The following is a 26,317-nucleotide window of genomic DNA, read 5'->3' on the forward strand; positions in this document are numbered from 1 at the left end:
GCTATGGTATTTCTGCTGACACTTTTTTTCCTGTTGAAAAATGCTGTTTCATCAAAAACAGAATGTTTCATGGAAACATTATCTATTTTGGAGACAGCTTTGTTGGGAAGATTTTTTTCAGGTCCAGAGGGAGTGAATATTCTTTCTCTTATTCTTATTTCATGAAAACTTTGAGAAAGTCTCATTTTTGTTTCATATTGGAACAAAAACAAATTTCAAAGCTTTGAAATGTTTAGCAAAATGGAATTGTTGTTTTCCAGCCAGCCCTATTCAGTGTGCTTTTCTTTTTATGTACTTGCAGTGTTAATTTTCAGAGCCTTTGGATTTCAAGCCTCCTTGCATTTTTATGGATCTATAATAACAAACACGTCTTCTTATTTAATTATTTTGTTGGCTTTTTTTTTCAAGTTACATTTTTTCCAAACAAATTAAATAATGGCTTTGGAATTCTGGATACAAATGAAGTTTTACAACTGGCTGCTGGTGCTTCCAATACTCTGCCTAACTAATAAGAGACAGACTTTTTCTAATGTAAATTCTGTTTCAAAGCAGCAGTAACTTACTTCTGGCTATTCTGAGGACATTCAGAAGACACACTGCTGAAAATGCTGGTGGCTCAGCTGGAGCTGTGCTGGTGGTAGCCCTGCTAGGGAACATTAAAAGAAAATGGGTATAGTGTAGCTTCGGGGACAGCGCAGCGGTTAAAACGTGATTTCATTGTACAAGATGGGTGGGTGGGTGGGTGGGGGAATTGTTCAGGGATTTGTTTCTTTCTTAATTGTTTAAGCCTAAATTCTGCTTTGTAACTTTTTATTACTTTTAAGTGCTTGGGACACATTCTAGGTGTGATGGAAACCACAGTAAAGCCATAGCTGAAATGAATACGAGGGCGTTCTTACTCTCAGAGAGCGTAATTAAGCTGTAGAACTCATTGCCACTGGATAAATGGATTTCCAGAGCCACTGGTGTATCCAAGCACATAACTCACAGGGTTATGCCTGTGAGTGCCCAACCTTGGCTTGCAGCACATGAGTAAGAACTATGTGGTCTGCCCTGCAAGAAAGACTGCTGCCTTTTTTTTTTTTTTTTTTTTTTTTTTGAGAACACCAATTACTTTTTGGAACGAGATGGCTTTGAAACTGTTTATTTCCTGGAGTCTGACAGTGGCTTTTAAAGTGGATGAAAGGGAAGAAAATGTAGGAAATACAAGGGAAAAGTAATGACTTTTTTTGTGTGTGCCTTTGAAGCACATGATCTGGAGAAAGTCAGGAATGGCTAATAAGATCCCATATGTTCATGTTGTCCCACAGTCATATGGATTGTAATCAGAGACAGAGTGCTTCCTCAGTCCCTCTGTGAGACAGAGGACATTTGCTAATAGATACAAGAGCTTCTCAAGAGTTTTGCATCAATGGACCACTGTTACTGTTCAAAAAATTTTCCAGGCCATCATCCATCCTCAAATATTTAATTGGAAGTACTATTTGACATCATTCCAGTAAATGCAATCTTAAAATCACTGTTGTAAGCTGAAGTTTCATTTCAAGGGCTAAAAACCTATAAGGCTACGATAAAGGGTTTTTACACCCAGGGGAAACCCAGGTAACCACATTACTTGATCTTTGGAATGAACCTGTACTGTTAAGGAGTGCTAAAGAAACTAAACACATTTCTTCTCTGATAAGAAAACACTTGTGTTCCAAGAGAAGAGTGGGATAAGAACTTACACAACCACGTCCTGTCTTGACAGAGATCAGCTCTGTGAAAAATTGGAATGATGATGTAACCTTACATTTAGAGAAACACTTTTAATGTTGAATATTGGTTTTCAATATGCTTTACTTCTAATGTTGAATATTGGTTTTCCATATGCTTTGATGAGTAGTAGGGTCTTGTTGAGGTCGTTTGGAGGTCTTTTACTGATTTAGGTGCTTTTCAGAGCCAGACCCTTACCCACATAAAGCACACTGCCCTAAACCATCCCTGCAAGAAATCCTTCCCTTTGCAGTGCATAAAGGAAGTGGTGTTTCCCTTTGCAGCCCAGTTTCTGGCAGTGCTGTAGGACAGAGGGACATGGCTGAGTCATGGCAGAGTTGCTTGTTCAGTGCCTGATTTCCAGCAGCTCTTTACTCTGTTTGTGAGGCTGCTGGATAAAGTAGGAAGCAGGAGTGTGGCAACTGACTGAACCTGTGTGGTATCTGTTTCCTGACAGCTTTTCTCCTCACCCTCTCATCCATACTTGTCACCTAGCCTTTCCTACAACTATTCCTTGGACTGCATGCTCAGAATCAGCAAAAGAAGAAGAAAAACATTACAGTGGTTTAAAGGGAGAAGACTGAAAAATATTCATTGAAAGGCAGCTGGTGGTGTTGTTTCCTTAGAGGCTCTTGTTCTCACCCTCACCCTCCCATGTCAGTCTTAAATTCAGTCCCTTGAGGAAGAGGAAGTGAGATTTTGGGGGCGTGCTGCTAGAGGCAGGAATGCTGGTTGAGAATCCATATGCAGCACATGCAACCCCCCTGGTTTTTAATAGGTCCCAGGCATGTTTCAGGTATGTCAGGAATAACCAGGAACTAAATGAATGCAATTAGATGCAGAGGCTGAGCGCTCACTGAAATGCCTCAGGAGTAAATAACCTATAAATTGTCATAGTTCCTGCTTCCTACTGGAAATTAATTTCAATTATCTGAGATAGTCTTTGGAGTTAGAGACCTGTCTTTACTGACAAAAAAAAAAACTGATTGTTTTTAGTCCTACCTGGAGTTCCACGCAGAATAATAATTTGGATTTTGACAATTTGGGTCTTTTCACCTGATTTTCCTACCATTGAGTTGTTTTACTGCTGAGTATAGCAGATGTACCTGCTTCTTCTGTTTATGTTTTCTTATGTGTTAGAATTATGAAGAGTTTCTCTGCAGCCGAACAGAAAGATAACAGCGATTTAAAAATGGAGGGGGGAGGAAGAACACAGTCTGTCAGTAAAAATTTTGTCCCTAAATTGAACAAATGGTTAATTATCTTCAAAAAAGGAGGCAGCTGCTGCATGTAGAATGCTAAAATCTACACTGGTGTTGGAAAGGCTAAAACACTTTGAAGGATACAGCAACTCATAAGCTTTGACTTTTGAGCCAACATTTAATTCATGGCAGGCTGTATTATCTGTTGCATTTTCCTCTGCAGTAAACAGGCTCTGAACATTGAGCTCATCAACCAGTGTTATGTTTTTCTGAGAAATTTCTGCATTTTCAAATAAAGCTGGCTTCTGTTGTTTGTCATTTTGAACTTTCAAATGTTAGGCACTGAAATGTGAAATCTCCCTGTATGTTTGTAGTGGTCACTATTGTGCTTGAGGGTTTTCATTCTTTTCTATTTTTTTTTCCCTTTTTATTTGAATCACATACTTCGCTGACCTCAATTTCTCTCATTTTTTCCCCTTTACTCTTCACTTTAAACTTTCCCTTCATTTTGTTTTGCCCTCAGAAGAGAGGACCACTGCTAACTGCTGCACAAGTAAGTGTTTCAACTGCTAGCCATTGACAGGAAATGTAATAGTAAGAACCCTCCGCAGAGCAAGGAGGTCAGAACTTCCTTCCTTTGGTTTTCCCTCCTCCAAAAAGACTGCCATCTACAAGATCCACCCACGCCTCTGGGTTCTGAGGTCCTGAAACATTTCAGTAATTTCTGTGGTTAAAAGTTGAGTTTCATTTAAAGCATCATTTCAGTAATCACATTGAAGTTTTGACTATATGTGTTATTTTTATATTCATTTCTATGGCTGCTTTTGTATCAGAAATGAAGTTTTTTATTTCCTGAATTTTCTATTCTTTGATAAACATGGACTGCTGCTTGTATCTTAGTGCTTGTGTCATTAATCTATTCAGTAATCAGCATTGGAGAATAATATAGGCATGTCCATATTGAATCAAAAGCACTTTTATGTTATAATTTCAGTGAGTTCATGTAGTATGTGTAATTTCTAATATACTGTAGAAAATTTAATTACTAAAGTATGTAAATCATTCAACTGTATGATTCCATGTAGCTAAACAAAATCTGGGGGGAGAAAGAGGTCAGCAGCCCTTCCTCTCTGTTCGTACTTTGACAAAGATGCTAGTTTAACAGGCTCAGGTTTTTACTTTGTGATTTCGTTGCTTTTATTACTCAAGACTTAGAAAATGTGGAGTTGCATAGTTTGTGCACTGCAAGTCTTAGTAGGTCAGTTAAAGGGAGGGAGGGAGGGAGCCTATAGTGTCAGCTTTATATTTGGATTTCTTGTCCCTTGACACTTGAAGTTTATGCAGTCTAGGTGATTATTAAGGAATTTCTTCATTTTGCACAGAGGGCTAGGAGTTGCTTTATTTTTGAATTCTTAATAATTGAGACTGACACTGCCAAAGAAAACTGGTTTGGTTTAGACAAAAAGTTTAAGAAGTAGGAGAGGAGGAAGCAGAGAAGTTCCAAGTCCCGAGTCCTCAGAGCAGAGCTGTGGAAGATGTTGGAAGAGAATCCTAGCATCTTTCTGTTCCTTGCTATAAACCTTACATAGTGCTCCCTTTTTCCCTGTTTATGTGCCTGCTTTTCTCTGATATTGCTGCTATTTTCTCCCTCTAGTATTTTTCCCCTGAGCCTGTTATGATTATTAAAGTTGAAAAATCCCCCAAGCTATAAGCTGTATGTTAAAAGTTGGATCAGGCATGGCAGACGCAAAGTTTTTGGACCAGAACTGTGGCTGAAACTTCATGCTTTTGAGAGAAATAAAGCAAATCTTCCTGTTAGGTTATGAGATAAGTTGTCAGGTCAGAATCAGTGAAATGCAGTTTTGAAAAATCAGAGTGATTTGACTTTTGAAACACTGCTTGTAGTATGAAATAAATGGGATTTCCACAGGATCAGAGATGTTCTGATAGTGTAAATACTGGTGTATCAGTAATGCATTTAGCCTTTTTAACAGTATTATATCTTTAAAATTCTCTGCCTGATGGCTGGGTACACAAGAGGCAGTTTACATTTATGGATACAGAGAAAATAATTAAGGACACAAAACCCCCCAATTTTGTTTATTATATACACACACATGTATAAAACTGTATATACACACATATATAAAATCTGATTTTATATATAAGCAAAGCTTGAAGATGTGGGTTTATAGAAGAGAGGTAAATCTACCTGTCATAAGTCCAAATTTCTGTGGAAATCTTTACTGTAACACTCCACTCGAGTTACTGGTAGTCTTACTGTGTTGGTGTTTGACAGTGGAAATATATATATTTGGGACGGGACAAAATTTGTTTTACCAAGCACAGAGTTGAGCCTGGCCTGGAAAGTAGAGAGTTGAGTCTGTCATTTAGAACCTCATAGATGATTTTGTCCTTTTCCTGCTATAGATTCAGTCTTTTTTTTCAAAGTTATAGAGTACTACAATAGAGCCCTAGTCTCTGAAGTAAAAGAAAAAAAAGTTATTCAAAATACTTTACATGTTCATTTTTCTGTTTGATCCTTGAGCCTGTTTCTTTTCACTTCTTACTCAGCTTTTCCTTTCTTAGAAGTCTTTCCTTTTGTGATAATTTTTTTTCCAAAGTAACTAGTAATTACACTCACTGAGCAAAATTTAAACATTTTAATTTTGTCTTGTGTATCCAGAGAGGCTCCATATGCACATGGGAGCTAACCAGGCCCTTTGCTGCAGCACAGAGCCAGCTGTTCATGTCTTGTCCTGACTCTAGAGCTGAAGAAGGCTCTGCATATTGAATAAACTGCGCCCATTGTTCAAATCAGATTGAACTGGAGTGTGAGTGTTACTTGGCCAGCGAAGGGAATTAATTTTATTCTTTCTGTGAGGATAATGATCTTCTGCAGAGGAGGACACAATGTCTTTGTCATTTCTCCTCTGTGAGTGGTCCCACTTCATTCTCCCTTCTGCTGTGTTGAAGCCCATAAGTGTAAAGAGGATTTAACTTTGCTGTAGGTGTATGTGGGTGGAGCAGCCAGGGAGCTCCCCACCAGGGACAGGGACTGATGGAGTGAGAGTCCAGGAGAGAACATCCCAGCTCACAGCAAGGATCACAGCAGGATGTCATTTGGAACTTGCTAATCCTTTGGTTTGTCTCTGCCCTTGGCCTGACTGGTGTCAAAGAATGATGGGGCCAAGATGTTCAGGAGTCTTGCTCCACCCAGCACTGATCCTCTGCCTGCTTGCAAACAAATCCTGCCATTTACCATTTATTGAGTGCTCCTGGTTCAAGCAGTAGATGGCCTTCTCCAAAAGGGCACAAAGAATAGAAGGAAAGGTACCACATGTGTTAGATATTCTGGCACAGGATGGCAAGTTAGGAGTGAGCTAAAGAAGAAAGGACAGCTTCATGTCCTTTGTGAACACTTTCAATGCAAATGAGGGATCAATCTGGGTGGAGATGTGAACATGCAACAAACAACATGGCTTAGTTACTCAATGTTGATGAATGTGCAATCTCTGTGCACAGTCTGTGGTGTGTTCCTATCTGTGCTCTGACCTTGTGCTGTGGATTGTGTGAGGAAGGCCATTTATGGAACTGCCTGAGGTGGACAGGAGGCTCTGCCCTTGTTTTGTAGTTCTCCTTTTCCATCTCCCAGTTAGCAAGACCAGTTGGTTCTTCTGGGCATTGGCCTTCCTTGTGTCAGATATCATTCTGTACAATACAAACCAAAAAATCTTGCCCCAGTCAAGGATTCAAGTGGTCAGTTTGCTGTAAGGTATCTTTAATACCTGGGGAATATTGCTCTGTGTGCTGTAATGACTTCACTGTTAAAAAACAAAACCAAACAAAAACCCCAAACTAAAATTAAAAAACCTCCAAACACCAAAATTCCCCAATCTCTCTCCTTTCACAGACTTGGGGATGATGCTTTGTAAGTCAGGAAGTCCAATTCTGTAAAAAAGCTGCATTTTGTGTCTAGTATTTTCATTCATGTGGAGAACACAACTACAGGTACCAATGTCTTTTCAGTCTGCCAGCTTGTTATCTGAATTGTGAGCCTCAAGTTGTATCCCTAATATTTCCCCTGACATTTACAGCCATAAAACTTCTTGCAAAGGCATCACTGTTAAAAGTGAATCACAGGCAGTGAAAAAAACATGCTGAGAAGCTCACAGTAGACACCCAAAATCTAAGGATCCAGAGAAGGACTAAGGAAATGCAGAAATAAATAAGTTCAAGCAGAAGTGAGCTGAAAGCAGAACTTTAAAAGGAAAGTTTCCATGACCCCTTGAAGAGAAGCAGCATATTGCAACGTGCTTCAGCCCTGTAAACAGGGTATGTGGTTTCCTTCTAAACAGTTGGGTTAGAAGCTAATATTACTTTTAACAAGTTTTGGACTTCATTTTTTAGAGTTGTTTCAGAAATAGTGGTTTTGGTAATTGGAGGAACAGACAACTTGGAGGCAGTGGGGGGTTAAAATCCAGATCTCTGTGCTTCAACTCACAGAACAGAGAACTGGGACAAGATAACTCAGGGCTTTAACTCAGAAATGTATTTCTCTTCAAGTTAGCTATCTGTTGATATTTCCTCTCCCTCAGCTACTCCTGTCTGTCCAGCAAAGATCTTCCATCAACTCACAAGGCAGCCACTGAACTGCTGCAAAGTACAGCTTGGTTTGCCAAAGCGTGGTCAGCATCTTACCTTAATGTGATGGACTGTTAAATTTATGTTTGTTTTTTAAATCAAAAGTGTGAAACTTGCAAAATTTATAAATACAAACCATAACTGAGCTGTGTAGGAAGGAGATTGTTCTTGCACATGGTACTTAACAAAATCTTGCCTGTTGTTTCTCTGTATCTGATAATAATTGCTGGCTTTCCTGAAAGCAGTTACAATCAGCTGTCAACAACAAAAAACCCAGCAAAAAGCACACACACAGAGCAACCCCCCAAAAACACCCCAGTAGAAATGAAAATGTTAGAGGCAAAACTTTTTAACAGTTAAATAGCTAAAAGCTAATTTTAAAAGAAGTTGTGCTGATACCTGTGTCCTTCCCAAGCTGCCATTTACCCCAGTTCCCCTGAATTTTGTCATTTAGCAAGTTGTTTGTGGCAAAGGACTAAACATGACTTGCTTGTCACTGGATGTGATGCATCCCTTGCTTCCCTCTCCAGCCGGCAGCAGAAGCCATGGAAATGTAACTAGACCAAATCAAAACCAGCTTCCAGAAAACAAATATGATTTTAAATTGTTTTCATAATCATGCAATGGTTTAGATGACATTTCTTAATGAATTTTTTTAATATAATGTGTGGCACTGGAAAGCATTTTAAACCTGATTTTATTGGTCTCTTTGAAGGGCATTAGGACTCTTTAGTCTGATAGACAGTCTGTGGCCTCCAGTAGTGCCTGTGAAAGTTCCTGGACATAGTCAAGACTCTGAAATGGTAAGTTTTGTTATTATGGATATGAATTTTTTTCACTCACAGCTAGTATTTTTGGTGGTGGTATAATCATGTTTACTTTGGGAATGAAGACTCTCTCCCTCTTTTTGCCTACCAAGTTTTGTTTTACTGATTCTGACAACATCCCAGACTAACCTGAAGCCCTCTGGATTAGCAGCATCTTTCCAAAATGATGCAATTAGCCCCTTATTAATCCTCTGGAGCTAGAATGGTAAGATGTCCAGACAAATTCTTCCTGTCTTCTTGCAGGAGTAAAGGGGTACGAGGTGTCATGGAGCCTGCTGAGAAATCTATATACAAGGTTGTTAAAATCATTCTTTAAAAACACTTTTCAGCTTTAGATTTGAAAGCACTTTTCTGAAGATTAACTTCTGTGAAGACAGAGTGACTGCTGGAATCAGGTCTCTTACTAGTTAGGATGTCTCTGACTGATACTTGTTTCATGTAAGGTCAGAAAGATGAACATAAAAGTAATTACTAGAGATAATTGAATGTTCCTGTGATTTTAGGGGATGGGAGAGTATAGAGATGGATTTAAAGTATGTTATTATATATTTACAAAGCTGAAATCATAACTGTGATTTTACTTCAATTAGCTTTTGTCTTAGAAAAGGTGTTCTATCACATCAAATGATTTTGGTAATGCAAGACCATTTGAGAAGCTTTTGGGTAGCCAAAAGCTTGGGCTTTCTTGATGTTCTTGTGTAGGCTGTTCTTTGGGAATAAGTTAGTGGTAGTAAAAATTGGTTTTAGACCAAAGGAGTCAATATGGGAAAAAAAAAAAGAAAGAGTTGGAAATAAACAGGTTTCAAAACCAGGGAATATTGAAGATAGATATTACTAGTTATTTCTAAAGTCCAAGAATCTTTCCTCTGCAATGTAGCTTGGTCTTTGCATTGTCCAGGGGTTTATATTGAAGAACAAAAAGATCAGACCTCAGTCAAAAATAATATTGAGACTGAAACTGAGTGAAATAGCTGTGCTCTCTTTGACTGTTTCTTTCATCGAAATATTTTGGAAGTCTCAGAGGAATGGATGGGTTTGTGCATTAAAATTATGTAGGCAACAAAAATGGGAATATCTATGCTGAGGCAAAACTCTTAAATGTCATTTAGTGTTGTTATGACTGTTGCTATTTCTTCATTTTTTCTGTTTTATTAGCAATTTTAAAATGGAGGAAACTTGCCATAATCGTGTAATTTACACTTCTGACGTCGGTTTGAAACAGAAATTAATTCCACACAGAACCACAACTTGCATTCTGATGCTCCAGGTTTTTGGCTGGGTGGAGTTCTTTCAGTTGAGATACATTTTTCTTCATACAAACAGTATCAAGAGAGCTGCACAGTTTTGTGAAAGAAGTTTTATACATCAGTACATAAATAATATTGCCAGCATGATAATAATGTTGGGAAGGGACCTGTGAAATGGATTTCTTTTGAGCTGCATGTACATACAAATACCTTCTTTATTGCTGCCAGAGGCAAACAGATTTTGGGTATCAGCTTCCTTTGCTTTTGTTTTTCTTTATGCAGATTCTTTTTAATGGGTGAGCAACTGTCTTTAATATATTCATATTTCTTCTATTAAATTACATGTTTTATTAACAACAAACATTGCTGAAAGAGTATTTTACCATATTTGCAATAAAAATTATCTTCTAGCATTGTCTTTTCTTTTCTGAGAAGTCTTTCCAGCTTGGGACCTCTCTGAGTGGTGATTGATAAAGTTGTTACGTCATGGTACTTTTTAAGGGGAAAAGAAAAATCTGGCATGGCACAAAGAGAGCAGTTCTTGCAGCTCTTGCATTCCTGTTCTTCATTATCTCCTCCTTGTGCTGTCCTGGATTTAATTTGGCAGCTTTAAAAGTTCGGCAGCTGTTTACTATCACAAAAACCCACCCACATGCAAAAGTCCCCAAATCTCAGAAAAGCTATGGATGTTGAAAAAAAAAAAAGAAAAAAAAAGAAGTAATTGACGCACTCCTACCGCGTAATAAAGATACACAGAACGAGAAAAAGCACCTTGAAATAGTCACAGTGTTTGCCAAGCGGGCCAAGTTATGAGTTGTTTTTGTGATGAGGGTCAATGTTAGATTATGGAAAGAATTATACACACAAGCTGATTTCGCTTATAACTTGTGACTGTTGGTTTATTAACTCATCTTCTACATCAGAGTCCTTGTTATTAACCATATAATTTTGTTTCCCCATCCATCTTAAGATGTAAATTGTTTTGTTCATCTTGCCTATTATTGTAAAACTTGACTGGCTAAATTAAAGTGCCTTTTTTATGGTCACATTTCTTTTTCTTATTTTTTAATAGATGACAACTAATCTTCCTCCTCCCAGCTTCTGTTACATTCTTACTGTTCATTCTGGTGAAATACATGTGGAAGTGGATGAGGAAGAACAGATTTCTAATTTGTACCAGCCACCAGCTGTTCATGGTCTAAAGGAAATTCTTCGGGTAATCTGCTTTACAAATCAGATAACAAATACTTTTTACCACTGGATTTCTGGTATCACAGTTGTCTCATTCCCTATTTTTGTGCTCTTTTCAGATTGATGGTTGCAATGAGCGATGTAGCTTCTGGGCCCAAGTGCTGTATCAAAGGCTGCAGGTAATCTTTTTATTTAGCAATGAATTCAACATAAAATCAGCATCATGTGTATGTGAAGAAGATTCATCTTGTGTAGGGGTAACTCCTATGCCAGGATTATCTTCAAGAGCTGTATGGGCAGAATTATGATCATGTCTAAAATGCTTGTGAAAGGTAAAATGAACTGCCTCACCAGTTTCAATGCCACTCAGTCTAGAAAGTTAATTATTCCGGAATAAATTGCTATCTAACCAGAGGTGATACTGCACTCTGGAGAGAGAGCTCACAGGAAGTTAGCTGAGGCTCAGTTTATGGCTGAATGCTATCCTCAGGAACGTAGCAAGAAGCTCCCAGTCAGTTGGGTGTTGGGGGATAGAGTGGAACAGATGATGGTTATATAAAAATACAGTTTTGCTCTTTTCATGCAAATGTGTGGGTGATTTTCATTGACTTCCATAGAAGCCCCTCAGGCAAATTTGGCTTTTATGGTCCAGTAAGTAGTAAAAGGGAGGAACTCTTAGGTAAATACATCTGCCATCCATACTGTGCCGGAAAGCTTACAATTATGTTTTATTTGTTTCTGAATGATGCTACGATGTTCTTTCAAATTGCTGCTAGCTCCCTTAGTAGTTAAAGGAATTTTTTGTTACTGATTTATTTATTTTTTCCTGGCGACTGGATCCTCAGTACAGCCAGCACTGAATTCTAGCAGAGAATAATTTGCAATTGTCCATCAGCTCCACAAGAAACAAAGTGTGAATCAAAGCATATGAACCAAAGACAAAGAAATTCCAGAACGGCCAGCAAAATAGCTGGAGATGCTTCCCACAAGTTTGAGACATAAATTTAATTTAGGTCTTGCCCTTTTGCTTCAAAAGCCAATGAATTATGATTTATTTTTTAGGCAGGGAGTACTTTTAACTACTGAGATGAGGAGTATCTCTTGTGTTTTCTCCGTGCTAATTGAGAATGTGACAGAGCATTTGCAAACATGGAATTAGGGCTAGCTGGATGGGATCTTTAGTGTGCCAGCAGAAAGATGAACACATACGTGCGTAAATTCCTATTTCCAAGAAACTTCTTCTAGTGAAAAATGAAATAAAATTGCAGACTAGGGGCATCCTAGCCAAACATTTTTGAATTCAGGAATGTCTCCATCTGAAATTCTGATGCGTGTTATCAGTATTCTTATGTAAAAGCACTTCATCACTGAATCAGAGAAAAGACGAAGCATGCAGGAACAGATGTGATTTTGAAGAATGGAATATTGACTAGCAGAAAAAAAGGTCTATGCTTTTTTTGTCTTGCTCCTAGGATGTTTAATAGTTCTTTTTTTAATGGCTATTCACTTACTGAACTAAATTTTATAAGTACTAAATTTTTATGAGTGAACAACATGAGTGCTCATAATTTTTTTGAAGTAATGATGGAAAAGCAATAGAAGATAATCTCCTTATGTTTAACTGCTCGAGGAATGTAAAGGTATTTACCTGCTGCTAGTGTATCACCTGCCTGGTCCTCCCAGAAGATCAAGAACATCAGCTTGTTACCTGCAGCTGCCTTTGCCAAGAGGATGTACCCTTCACATGCAAAATCACCAAGTTGTAATAAGTGAGGAAGGGACAATGATTTGGTTTGTTTTGCAGATTTATTATTAAATAATCTCCTATGTGAACTAATTCAGAGGTACCTTAAAAAATAGTATTTACTCTCTGTAGCTACAGTATTAAGTGCTTAAATTAATATTACTTAATTTGTGTGAAGGAGGAATGGAAATGCGCTTTTTTTATTAGTTAGAATCCGAACTGTGGTTCAGAAGGAACACGAGGAAATATATTCCATCTGTGGTTAAGGAGCTGTCCTTCCTTATAACTCAATCCTGCTGCTATTTGTCTGTTGTGTCCTCCTCTCTGTTCAGAACAAATTGTCACACATAGCAAGATGATGATTTTATACTAACTTGTGATTTTTGCTTTTATTATTATTTACTTCTTGGATGATTCTCCTGAAAGAGAGCTTTTAATGTGTTAGTAATTCTCAAGGGACAGATGTAAAAATTCTTTCTCTGAAGCTGTCCTAATGGTATCTATGCAGAGGAGGTGCCCAAATGTATGCAGTTACTAGGCAAAACAACAACATCAGTGCAAGAGGCAGCATATGCTGAATTAAGGCATGACTGAGACATCTGAACTGTGAATTTTTCCAGTCACTATTTAAAATTACCTCATTTGCTCTAAGAGTGTGAGCATGGGCAGAAAGCCAGGTTCAGTGTGGCTGATGGTTTCAAAGTTATAATTCAACCAAAGACAAAATACTGGGAGTTTTGTTGTGTTACCTTCTGCCACAGACATGCAGCTCTGAGAATAAAATGCTACATGTCTTTCCAGGCATTATAATATTTGATTTTCAATTAAATGTTTTAGGCACTAATTTTTGATCAGAGGACTGATTAAGAAGAGGAACAAAAACATTTAAAATTGATTAAGGTGTTTAATCTTAGATATTTTAAAATGTTAGAATCTGAAAATTTGCAAGTTCCTTGCACTGGTAAATATGAAATATGCTTTGATATGATATTTTTTATACCTGTCTGGGGCAGAAAACTTTCACTGTCATTGCAGATTCATATATGTCTTACTTAGGAGTTATCTGCTTCCTTAACTTTATGTATTTCTTAATATTTAGGGATATTTGTTCAACTGAAAGAAAAACCTCCACTTTGCAGCCTGGTTATGCTTTGGAATCTAATAACAGTACCTAGAAAATGTGCCTACAGAGGAATAATATTAGTAGGAGAAATGTTCTTTCCTCATTGTTTTTAAGACAAAAAATATCTAAGTCTTATTAAAAACCATCAAATTATTTTTTTATGTATACCATATATATAGTATAATTTTTTAGGAAATATATTTTCAAATACCATGTACAGTCCAAGAAAATTATGATAAAGCATGAGGGTTGACTGAAGTAGAGCAAAGAGTCCAGAGAGTCAACCTCAGAAAGTTAATTTAAGGTAGGGATTTTAAGGTTTGTATCTGAAGTAAGGAATACCAAAAAATTCTAGTAAAGCTTTGACTCATTATCCTGTAATAATTAAACTGTAATAATTTCTGTCAGTTTTATGAGTCATTTTAATATGAAGATGTTTAGTCTTTTCTTCTACTAAAAAAAATTAACAATTGTATTCCAAATTTATGTATTTTTTTTCCTAATCACAGACAAAACACAGTGTTCCCATAGATCAAAGGGAAATGCTGTTGTTTGTGACTGACTCCACACTGCAAAATGTGGCTCATGGGATTCCAAAAGTTGTTGCTGTGTCAGTCACTGCGTCCTGTGTTCTCAGCATGGAAATCATGGAAGCCCTCAGTGCTGGTTCACAACTTGTCTTCTTCAAGGATGCTCTCTGGGGAAATGGTGAGCTTTGCATGTGGTTTGGAAGCAGTTGGGGTCCCACAGAAACAGCACCCTTATCTCTGACACCTCAATATGTGACCTCCAGAGAGGTCACTGTCATTACCAGATGAAGATGAGACTTTGCAAGTTTGGGATGAGAAATTTGAAAAGGGTTGTAATTTAAACTTTTGTAAGATTTCTTTTTCTGTATTTTTGGCTTGATTTGGAAAGTGAATGGGAAATTCAGTGATGTTGTTGTATGCCCACCAGTATTGCTGTCAGTCTTCTCTGATGACTGTTGAATCTGGTGACCAGTGAAAATCAAATTTGTGAGCTGACAGAAGGCTCAAATATATTAGGAAATCTGCATGTCCCTAGATAGAGATATTTTACAAGCTCTCCTAAACCATCTTAGCTGTGAGCTTTGCTCCCATACAGATCATGAAATTATGGTTGTTCCCTTTACTCTCATTTCTACTCACTCTTTTTTGAGGTTCAAGTTTGGTTCTGTATGGTGATGGCAGGGCTGGCTCACATCTCACACCTTCAGTCACTTCCAGGGTGTAAGTGAACTGGAAGTACAAAGCTGTGCAAAAGGCTGTGTGTCCTGAAGCAAAAATCTCTGCTCTGGAGAATGAAGCATGGCATGCACCTACTCTGTAATCTCTGAAGCAAAGTAGGACCACCTGAAGGGGTGCCCAAGCTTATTACCAAGGAAAAGCCTGAAACCTGTTTGCCAGGAGTGAGATGAGATGCAGTCAGGGTGGCATCAGACTCTCTTCTGGCATGTTCAGATATTTAAATTTCTTCTTCAAATTCAGATTTCTTTTTCTCCCTGGAAGTCGCGAAGTGTCATGAGAGCGCGGTGCGTGTATCGCTGAAAGCAAAATATTTTGTCATTGAGAAAACCTGATGGAGTCTATTCATCTGTTTGGTAGCTGGCAGAGGTTGTTGTCTTTATTGGCCGTGACAATTAACGTGGTCACCTTTTTCCTTGTTACTGTACTAAGCTGAAATGTCTTTTTTGGCAGGTAGGATTATTTGTGTTGAACGTACTGTTCTCCTGTTACAAAAGCCTCTTTTGTGCTCGGCTGCCGGTGCTGACCTCAGTGAGCTGACTGGCCCTGTCAGACTCGATGAGCTGGATTCTACAACCCAGGCCAGCTCCATTTGTGCTCTCAGAGGTTTGTATGGCCTTGCTGAAATGAATGCTGTTAATTATTTGTGCTTACTGTAATCTTTTGTGTCTTTATATTGATTTCTTGCACAAACAGCGTGAAGGGATAAAAAAAGCATGGCATTGCTGTGGGTCATTAGAATATTTAAGATTTTATGCTTCATTGTGGGCTCTGTTTGCCTTTTGCTGGCCAAGTTCTGCTCCCACTCATTCATATCCCAGAATAAATGTTTAATGTACAATCTGTTTCATTATATTCCTTCCTTCACTGTCTTCTTTCAGGAGCCTTCTGTTCACACCAGCCTTGTTGATGTTGGCAACAATGAATTATACCAATATTTTTTAGGCAGATGGGTAAGACATGTTACCCAGATCTTGAGTGGTAGGGGTTAGTGACTGATTTCCCTGGAGCTTTGCTGCAGTAGGACAATTTATTATTTTACCATAGTAATTTAGCATAATGTGGCCAGTATTTGCTCACCAGCCACTTTGGATCATAGCTTTGTCTGAGATTTGGTTTGACCATATCTTGGTCTTACCACTAACCATGCAGAAGCATATCTTACTACAGATTTTCTAGTGTTTCCAAATCATGCAGAAACTTTCTCTACTGTGTATTTTATAAAGCTTTGTCCAGACAGCTTCTTAAACCTCCCAGCTGTGCAGTGCCTATGAGAAAAAGTCCTTAAAAGCCCAACAAGTCTTCAAGGCTATTTCCTTCCTTAATTTAACTTGTATTATTCCAGTAACCCTTGTAGAAAATACCTTCAGGTATTCACCAGAGCATTTGAAATTAACTTTAAAATTACAACAAATAATGGTTTTCAAATTAATTCTTCAGTTATAGTAAAATAGACTGAGAAGGCAGTTTGGAACCAAGCAAAGCCTTTACTAAACATACCTGCTGCTATGGTAGAGCCACAGCTTAGCAATGCTTCTGTGATTAATTACTGAGCACCTGGTAGTGACAAATGTTGAACAGTGCATAATGAAAACCAAGCACAACCAGAGGCACTTCACTCAAAGCCATGGTTGTTATGTACATCTTGCATTGATGCAGCTACTTGAAAGATATTTCTGTCTCTGAGTGTGAAATGCTTTTTGCCTTTTTTTCCACCTCTCCAGTAGTTAAGAGCTGTCACTTCTCTGCTGTTAATTTTGTGATTATGAGAAGTGCCTGTTTTCCTTTTTCTTGTTGACAGTGTTCATAGGAGGATAAAGGAAACATCTCTCTGTCCTTTCTTTTACCAGCAGAGCAAAGAAAGAACACCTTTGTGATCTGTTGTGTAAACAAGTGCTTACTTTACACAAATGGAGATGTCATGCTTTGCCTGTCCTGTATTACAGATAGAAGAATGACAAAAGGAGAAATTAATCCTACAACCTTGTCTTGTTTAATCTGGAATTTGTGCAGGATAGCTGTTATCAGTAGGTCCCCACACCTGAATACCAACACAGAATATAAAATATCTTCTTTATACTTATGCTCCAGCAATATATAGATGAAAACTCTCACTTTTGTGTGTACTGAAGTATTTTAATAGCATTCAAGAGATTCAACATTCACTGTTTTGGGTTTCAGTTAGTTAGTCCCTACATCTTTCTGCTGAACTAATGAAACTAATAGCATTGACCCTACTTTGTTGGTGGAGAATATACTTTTGGTGGAACAATGCATGGAGGGAGATGTATCATCTCTAAAATTCAGTCACTGTCTCTTATCTCCTAAGTCAGAGAGTTGTTCGTCTGGCTTTCAATGAGAAACAGTTCTTGCCTCATTCATTCTTTTTCTTTGCTCGTCCTCTCATTTCTTTTGGTTACCTATGTGTGCTGCACACTGGCATCCTCCCACCTAGCAAAGAGGCTGAAAAGGCTTTGTCTACCCCTTCCTGAAGGAGTGTGCCTTCCTGCTCCTTTGGAAGGAACATCTGAAGTTCTGCCAGTCCAACCTCCTGCTTAAAGCTGGGCCCTGACCAACCTGGTACAGCTCTGGACTGGATGTTCGTCAGAGGTTCCTTCCCCATCAAAACAGAAAATGTTCCAGTCCAAGCAGATGCAATGAGTTTGTCAGAAATTCTTGTTTCAGGGAGGTCCAGTCATACCAGCTCTGGGATAATGGACTGTGTTGCTCTTCAACAGATCAGTAAAAATCTGTGGTTGCCTTTCTAATGAAAACTTTATTCTTCATTGCAAGATGAATCTGTGGTTTTCACCTGTGATCTTAGGGTTAATAGTTTATTTCTTATCACTATGCATTACAAGGTAATTTGTAACTTCTTTTTGCTGTATAGTAGCAGTCAGGATGACTTAAATGTTGGCAATTCTTACGGCACAGAACTGTTTTGCCTCTTAATCATGCTTTGAGTAAATTCTACTTAGTCTATACCACATGTGATATGTGGGAATATTATTTGATTAATGCTATTTGCCTAGTATGTGACTCACCAACAGTGATTGAATTTTGACCTTGGATATTTTCATATTTAAGCCCTTACTCAGGTGTGTGGGGTTTTTTCAGTTTTCCACTTAATAGTGGGACTAAAATGGGGTCAGTCAGTTTACCTAAGTTTCCTTTTTTGATTGAATTTTTGCTTTTCCTGTCATTAATCAGGATAACTGATTGGGGGAAAGAAATCAAAAGCAACACCTCCATGTTCTAATTGTTTCAACCAAAGTGTTCCTTTGCATCCCACATGGCAGACCTTTTCCAGACATTGTCCCTTGGACAGTTTCATCCAAGAGATTGACAATGTCACTCTCTTCTTAATGGTGCCAACCACAACCCTTAAAAATAGACTAGAGATAAAAATCGAATTTTGGCCATGTGCATTTTCATTTGAAAGAAGGATCTTGGGAAAATATCCAAAAGGTTTGTGTGTGTCAAGCAAAATCTAGCATCTTGAAAAAGATGTGCAGTAGTTCAGCATCCTAAACTTGAGAAATCGCTTTATAGAGTGCACAAGACTGTCACTAGATTAGTACACCTGTTGCTGCTTTGAGTTGGTCTGACTTCAGTGATGTCTGCTGGTTTTCTCAAGGGAACTCTACATTATCATCAAAATAATCTTCTCCACTAGACATAATCTCATCACTATGATCCTGATTGATTTTCTTCAAATGTACTTGCACTGGCATCTTGCAGTTGGAATATGGCACACAACTGGGAGAAAATGAAAAGGCTTAGAGAGAAGGGGGATCTGTTTTGGTCTTAAATTTTTTCAGTGAAGAAGGAAACATACTCAGCAAGCTAATTGGTAGCTTTTTGGCGAACAAGAATGATAAAATGATAGAATCATTTAGGTTGAAAGGGATCTTGAAGATCATCCAGTCAAAACATTAACCAAAATCAAAACCAGCACTGCCAAGTCCATCACTAAACCACGTCCCCAAGTGCCACATCTGCATGTCGTATAAATACCTCCAGGGCTGGGGACTCCACCACTTTTCTGGCAGCTGTTCAAATGCTTGACCACCCTTTCAGTGAAGAAAGTCTTCCTAATATCCAATGTAAACCTCTCTTGGCATAACGTTAGGCCATTTCCTCTCGTGTTGTCACTTGTATCCTGAGAGAAGAGATCAACCCCTGCCTGGTTACAAACTCTTTCCAGGCAGCTGTAGAGAACAAGAAGGTTCCCCCTGAGCCTCCTTTTCTCCAGGCTGAAGAACTCCATCTCCTCCTCCTCATCAGCTCCACTGCCCTTCTGTGGGCCACTCCAGCACCTCAGTGTCTTTCTCGTAGTGAGGGGCCCAGAACTGGACTTGAGGTGCAGCCTCAGCAGTGCAGCAATGATCCCTTCCTTAGTCCTGTTGGACCACACTATTGCTGATCCAGACCAGGATGCCCCTGGCCTTCCTGGCCATCTGGGCACACACCAGCTCATGTCCAGCTGGCTGTTGACCACCATCCCCAGCTCCTTTTCCTCTGCCACTCTTCCCCCAGCCTGTGGCACTGCCTGGGGTTGTTGTGACCCAGGCACAGGACCTGGCATTTGGCCTTGTTGAACCTCACACTCACACCATTGGCCTCAGCCCATTGATCCAGCCTGTCCAGATCCCCATGCTGAGCCTCCCTGCCCTCCAGCAGATCAACTCCCACCCAACTTGCTGTCATCTGCAAACGCACTCAGGGTAGACTTGATCCAGATTATTGATTAGAATATTAAACAGGACTGGCCCCAGTACTGAGCCTTAGGGAGCACCACTGGTGACCAGCCAGTCAAGTGGATCCAGTAATGTTAAATCCACCAAGTGGCTTTAACTCCATTCAGCATTCACATCATTCAAAGAGAAACATACCCATGGAAACTCCCACTTTATGATGAACACTGGAGAATCAAAATTATTCCTCTAAGAGTCCATGTGGCTAAATAGAATATCTTATTCTGTCAGAGAAAGGCCTGATGTTTTGTTGGACACTTAGAAATTGGGTCATAAATGTTGTATTTGGGAAGCAACTTTTCAGATCTTCAGACTCACTGTCCTTTGAATTCCCAAAGAAAATTACAGTTTTATTGTTTAGGTATGGCTCCCTCCTTGTCCCAGGAGAACCAGAAAAGCAAGGGATTAACACCCTGTCTTACAGTCCAGACACTGTAAATGCTCCATAGTCTCCAAGGCTTTCTTCTATTGAATGTGGTATAGAACTGTGAGATTCTTGCTCAACAGAGGCTGGATTTTTAAGTCTGTAGTTCTGTTGTACTAGTGAGCTTTTATTTCAGTGCAATTTCATTCTTACAGGTGAATATTTTTCTCTATAAATAATGCTCATAATTTCAGCATATTGTTACCATAAAATATAATACACTCTTTATTGGCTTCTCATAAAATTTTGAATATATTTTTTCTTGCCAAAACTAGCGAGGCCCTTTTTATTAGTCCAAAGTGTCTTTGGCATTCCCTTCTTACGCACACACTTAAGACTGTGAGCCAGATCTAATCTCTGTTAAATCTGTATAAATGAAGAATAACTCCATTGTTAGTGGAATTTAATCTGCATCGTTGTTTTCAGAAGGGATTGGGGCTTCTTATTGGTTTGTATTTTCTAAATACCAATATCAAGCTATTCGATCTGATTATTTTTGTAGCTGTTTATTGCCAAGAAAACATCAGAGGGCCAGAAAGAAAGCAATCAAGCAAAAGCAAATCAGAAAAGCAGTAAAATCCAAACCAAAAGAACCAAGCCTGTTTGGAGAGTTAATTGTCAATTATCTACTTTCTGATATTTTTAGGACGTAACACTCTGCTGTACTTTCATCCCTTGTTGGAGGGACAAAGGAGAAAGGGAGTGAGACTGTTGCTGATTCTTGCTCTGACAAGTCTGAAGCTGTGGGTCAGAAAGGTTCAAACCTGCTGTGAAGCCAAGAGTGGCTGTGTTTGCTGCCTTAACGTTAGCATTTTGTAAGAATTCCATGTTCTGCAGGTACCGTTGTTGGAGTTAATGAGAGCACTGCTTTCTCCTGGCCTACATGCAACAGATGTGGCAATGGAAAGTTGGAAGTGTGTCCCCAGGACAGGTGAGAGTCAGCATGCTCCAGAGCACTCCAGGTGTTTTGTAGATGTAGCCATAACAGCAATGGGTGATGCAATGATTCCTGCAGGCACAGGCTGCACTTTGCTCCTTCCTAGAGCTAAGACATAGTATTTTTATTGCTGATGAACTGATAAAACCTGCAAGGTTACATTAATATATGGAGAAAGATACAAGTAGATATGAAATTGTTTGATTTTGCAGTTATTACTTGGTTTTTAAACCAATTTTGCTTATAAAGGTTTCATAGCCCACTGCATTGTAATACTGCTTTTAATAAATATGCCCATAAACCACAGGTCTGATTTTAAGTTCCTTTAGAAGCAGGTACATGTGTTTGTGTGTCTTGCCTTGTTAATCTGTGTATCCTCAATTCACCTCATTTTTATACTGGACTGTGATCTCTGCTACAATTTATCTAAATATTAAAGAGTTGCTTTTCAGACCTATTAAATTAGTCACCTTTCTAAAAAAGATGTTGAATAATTCTGGCAGTATGCTTGTCCTGAATGTGAGGACTGATCCTACAGGACCTGTTGCCACCTGAAATGCTGAACTTGTGTCACACTGACTGACATAATTTAATTTTGGAAAGACTCCCCTGCAGTTGCCTAGCCAGCTTGTGCTTGCAGTGTGTGAGATTCCTGGTGGAATAAAAGCCCAGGGGATAAGAGCAGACAGAATGTGGAAGGGAGGGAGGGAGGGAGGGAGGGAGGGAGGGAGGGAGGCAGGAAGGAAGGAAGGAAGGAAGGAAGGAAGGAAGGAAATCTGAAAAATCTTATAAAAATTGTAAGAAGTTGTGTTGTTCTTATTGAAATAGATATTTTCCTAAATATGAGAAGATTTGTCATTTGTGCTTTGTTGTACCAAAAAAGGCTGAAAATCAAAACCAGGTGTCCTCTGTTATACTGTCATGTTAAAAATAAGGATGTGTCTGTGTTCACATGGTAGTGTAGTCCAATTAAAAAAGTATCTCACCTGTGAAGGACACTTTTGCTTCATTTGGAGAACAAATGAAGTATCAATATTTGTTTAAGAAGTGCTTCCAACAAGTGCTTATAGCTGAGCTTAACTCTGTGCATGACTTAAGAGTGCACTGAAAACATTGAACGTTTGCTGAACGAGGGCCTAAGTCAATAATTCACTTCAGCCAAATCTATACTACAGATTTTCTTTTGCCATAACTTTTAGGAGGTTATGAGATTAATATTTGCTTAGGCGGGGTGACTATAAATAGCAGCCTCTCTTCATGCTGCCAGAAATTATAAAAGGAAGATCCTTTTGCCAGAAGAGTTTAGGCCCTCCAGGAGAGTTACTGCCAACAGAAGAGTTCTATTTTCTATTATCAATTGAATCTCTACCAGGCTTTGCTACTAAAATCTACCAGCAAAGTATTTTAGGGAATAGACTAATTGGGGTTCTATTTCTTTTTATTTATGACTGATAGCTTGTTTGTTTCTCTATGTTTTTCCATCATTATTTTGTGTGTTTCAGAGAGTTGCTATATTGCAACCAATGCTCTGAAGTTGTCACAACACCAGTTCTGAAAATGCAGCTGGAAGTCTTCTTGAGCTGTCCATCCCGATCTCAAAGTACAGTAAAAGTGAAGGTATGGCTTGAAATAAGGGCTGGTGTGTCAGGTGCAGTGCGACCAGATGTGCAGACACATAGGTATCCTAAGCCACACTTCTATGAACAGCTCTGTCAGAAGACAAATTTAAATATGTAAGACTATCCCATAATTTAATCTAATACTAAAATTTGTGTTTCATTAGGCAGTTCCCAGGACTTGCTCAAATAATGCAGTCATTGAGTTCACCCTGAGGTTTGCAAATGGCTCTATGGCCCAGATGAAGGGATTTGTTAGGCTGGGCCTTTGGAAACCTCGGTCTACACAGTCTAAAAGAAATGTGTATTTTAGACTTCCATTCTGAACATCTTTGTGTCACCTCTCCTCTGCTTTCTTGGCCAGAGAAATTAAACTGTTTGATATTAAAAGAATAAATCTTTGTTCTATGTGACTGCAAACAGAATGTTTTTGCACACTTAAGATTTTTGCCATGAACAAAACTTGTGAATTTTCTCATTCCAGCTGTTGCAAAAGACAATCTCCTCTCTCCTGATGTCCTCTGCCAGTGAGGATGGGGTAGGTATAATGAATGCTGACCAAAGGAAGTTAAACTACAGAACTTAATGCAAAGGCAGAGTACCAATGTCAGGTATGGCAGGTCAGCCATGACTTGTGGTGGCAGGGTCTTGAAAATCTCCAGTGGTGGAGATTCTGACTTTCCAGGCAGTTCACTCCAGAACTGCACTAGGAGTGGTAGGAGATTTCACTACAAGTGAAATGATTTTTTTCCCCATGTCCAGGCTGTGACTTGAGTGGGCTGTGCCCACTTTGGCAGTCCCTCCTTCCAGCTGCTGATGCCCTGCCATCTCATCAGACTCACACCCTCCTTTTCAGAAGGGGATGCAGCAGATGGGCTGTGTGGCTTCAGCTCAGCTGTGGATGTGCAGAGCAGCTTGCAAACAGCACTCACAGCTGCCACCGGCAGTGCTGGGCTTGACTCCATTCTCTGGCTGAGGATCCAAAGACAGCAAAGATACCCCCCAAGCATCCCACCTTTTGGGTCTGGTCTTCCAAATCCTGTAAAACACAGCCACTTTGTACCAGCACAACACTGAGAGTACTGGCTGGTGGAAATAGGAGAAGAATTTGCAAAATGCATGCAAGATATTACTTGATAATTGTATGAATGAAGCACACATGAGCCACGGAGATCCATGGGCTAAAGTACAGTTTATGTAATCACCAAGTATTTACTCCTTTAATCTGAGCTATCAGAAGAACCCTGACACTTGGCACAGTGACCCAGATTTACCGTGGGTGAGGGAGGCACCCAGGTAGGTGCCTGGCTGGCATTGGCTGCTGGATGCTCTGCAGCCTTCACAAAGTCATTAAGTCCAATTAGGATTCCAAGATTTTCCCTCTCCCTTGCACGTGAACGGGAGCAAAGGTCGGTTTGTTGTCTTGTTTAATCATCCCAGTTAAATATCTTCAGTTAGGTGATATGCACTGGGGTCAGTTTGCTTTCCCTGTCTTACAAGTTTTCCAGCATTTTCCTATTACATGCTCCATGCTTTCAGTGGGATTTGTGGGTAATATTTAAAGTGGAAAGTTATTCTGAAATAATAAATTACTTTTCTTATACTGGTGGTGGGTGTATATTTCATTTAAACAAAGAGATTTCCAAAATGTATTTGCTCCTTTAATAGAGTTAAGTCTTGCTGAGTTTTGCAGGATGTGCCTGGTTTGGTTACAGACTGGCAAAACATAGTTCTTTTTTGAGTTATTAGAATTCAAACAACCTCTTTTTCATGTTTCAGTGTACATTCAGCCAGTATTTAAAAGTCTGGCAACTCAGATTTGTTTTCTTCCCCAGATGAAACACAGGGATAAAGATTAGTCAAAAGAAATACCACTTGAGGTGGCATTTTTTTGCCAGTGCTGCTAAAGTTTCTAAGGGTGCAGCTTTGTAATCAATTCTTTTGGCAGGGAGGTTGGTTTTAGCTGTCACTGGCCCTGGCTACCTGTTCTTCTCCTTGTGGCAGCTCTTGTCCTGCACCAGGAGAGTTGTTTGTGCAGCTGCACTGCAAACTGGACTGCAGAACCGGTCTGGGGGAAAAATAATCCAGGAAAAAAAAATAAAAAAGGATTGTTTATACCTTGAACCAGGCAACACCATGGGTATCACATACCTGTACAGAAGCACAGTGCAGATAAAGGAGAGGCACAGTTGTTGTAGGCAAGGCCTGTTAGGGTCAGAAATGGGTGTGAACCTGAGATGATACCCTCTCAAGTGAAATATCAGCTGTGAGTGTTACCAGTTCTTGTGTTAACGTGCTGCTGCTCTTGGTGCAGCCATGCCAGCCTTGCATCCCTCTCCTCCACGCAGGGCACAGCCTCTGCAAATTCACTCAGGCACAACTCCTGGGTGAAATTGGTTGGATCATTAAACACGAGGGACTGTGTTGGTGCTGCTGGTGGTAATGCATGAACAGCAAAAAGTTAAAAGGGGGAAGAGGAAGGAGAGTAAGAAGAGTTACAAAATGTTTTTTTTTTTTTCCTTTAGTGGGTAAGTTAGCTCAGCTAATCAATATATGTAGACATTGCCAGCAGGCATGAAGTCCTGCAGGTCTCAGAAAGGAAGGTTAAGGGAGCATGTGTAGGTTATGCTTAGCAAAACTGAGTTCAAAGTCGCAGTAACTTTTTTCTTTTTGAAACAGCTCATTTTTAAAGCCTGGTAGGGCAGCAACTGAGACAGGAGTGTGATCTAATTACTGAAAGTCTAATATATTCATTCTTTCCATTAGTTCTAATGCACTTTCCGAGTCCTTTAAAAAAATTGTCTGTTGGAAGAGGATCCTGCATGCTGCATCTTCCCAGCTGAATGCTGCCTAGAACAGAACGTCCAGCACTGTTTGTTTTACTCACCATGCTTTTATTCCTGCAGACTTACGAGGTGCAGAGCGTGCTGGGAAAGGAGGTGGGGTTATTGAGCTGCTACGTCCTCTCCATAACCAGCCACCCCAACTGTGTTGTGCTGGAGGAAATTGTTCTTCTGGAAGCTGCAGCAGCAAGACAGAGTTGAACTCTAGTCAGCTATTATGGTATCTGTGGACTTTGTAATGTGATTATCTGTTAACTAGTGCCACAGATAATGTATAATGCAAGGGTGATAAGCATTAAGGTAGTTTATTAAAACTGTGATTTATAAAGCACATTGTGCTAACACTGGAAAAAAAAAACCTATATATCGTTCAACTTTCTGAACTCTTTATTTTCTGATCAGTGCAGAATCTAAGAATACAGTTCTTTGTCGTGTTTGCTGTTATGTAATGTAAAACATCTTTTTCTGTAAGTTTTGAATGGTTGTGGTTTATTTTTAATAATACTGTATTTATTATGTGTCACTGGAAAAAATTTTACTGATATTTTTGAAATAAATACCTTGCTATGGCATTTGGTTTAAGCTGTTTTATCAGTGTATCCCAGACCTGCTGCAGAATGCTGCGTGGTTTGTTAATTCTGAGTTAACACTTTGCAATAGTTGTTATAAAGACAGAGATTTGAACACATATGAAGTTAATGTTTTACAGCTAATTGGTCTCTCAGCAGAGAAGTTGTGTGTT

The 26,317-nt window shown here is 39.1% G+C and overlaps 1 protein-coding gene across 1 annotated transcript in view; it reads left to right on the plus strand.

Moving 5' to 3' along the window:
• Positions 1 to 26,108, plus strand: part of SPIDR (scaffold protein involved in DNA repair) — a 194,478-nt gene extending 168,370 nt beyond the window's left edge. The window contains exons 12-20 of the mRNA XM_059471467.1: positions 8,317 to 8,404; positions 10,748 to 10,891; positions 10,986 to 11,045; positions 14,243 to 14,441; positions 15,452 to 15,604; positions 21,017 to 21,110; positions 22,619 to 22,733; positions 23,217 to 23,270; positions 25,639 to 26,108. Coding sequence (XP_059327450.1) covers positions 8,317 to 8,404; positions 10,748 to 10,891; positions 10,986 to 11,045; positions 14,243 to 14,441; positions 15,452 to 15,604; positions 21,017 to 21,110; positions 22,619 to 22,733; positions 23,217 to 23,270; positions 25,639 to 25,776 — 1,045 coding nt within the window. The 3' untranslated portion in view covers positions 25,777 to 26,108. The remainder of the gene's footprint in view (positions 1 to 8,316; positions 8,405 to 10,747; positions 10,892 to 10,985; positions 11,046 to 14,242; positions 14,442 to 15,451; positions 15,605 to 21,016; positions 21,111 to 22,618; positions 22,734 to 23,216; positions 23,271 to 25,638) is intronic.
• The last annotated feature ends 209 nt before the right edge of the window (positions 26,109 to 26,317 follow it).

The sequence above is a fragment of the Ammospiza nelsoni genome, chromosome 1 (genome assembly GCF_027579445.1).
Source record: "Ammospiza nelsoni isolate bAmmNel1 chromosome 1, bAmmNel1.pri, whole genome shotgun sequence".
NCBI lineage: Eukaryota > Metazoa > Chordata > Aves > Passeriformes > Passerellidae > Ammospiza > Ammospiza nelsoni.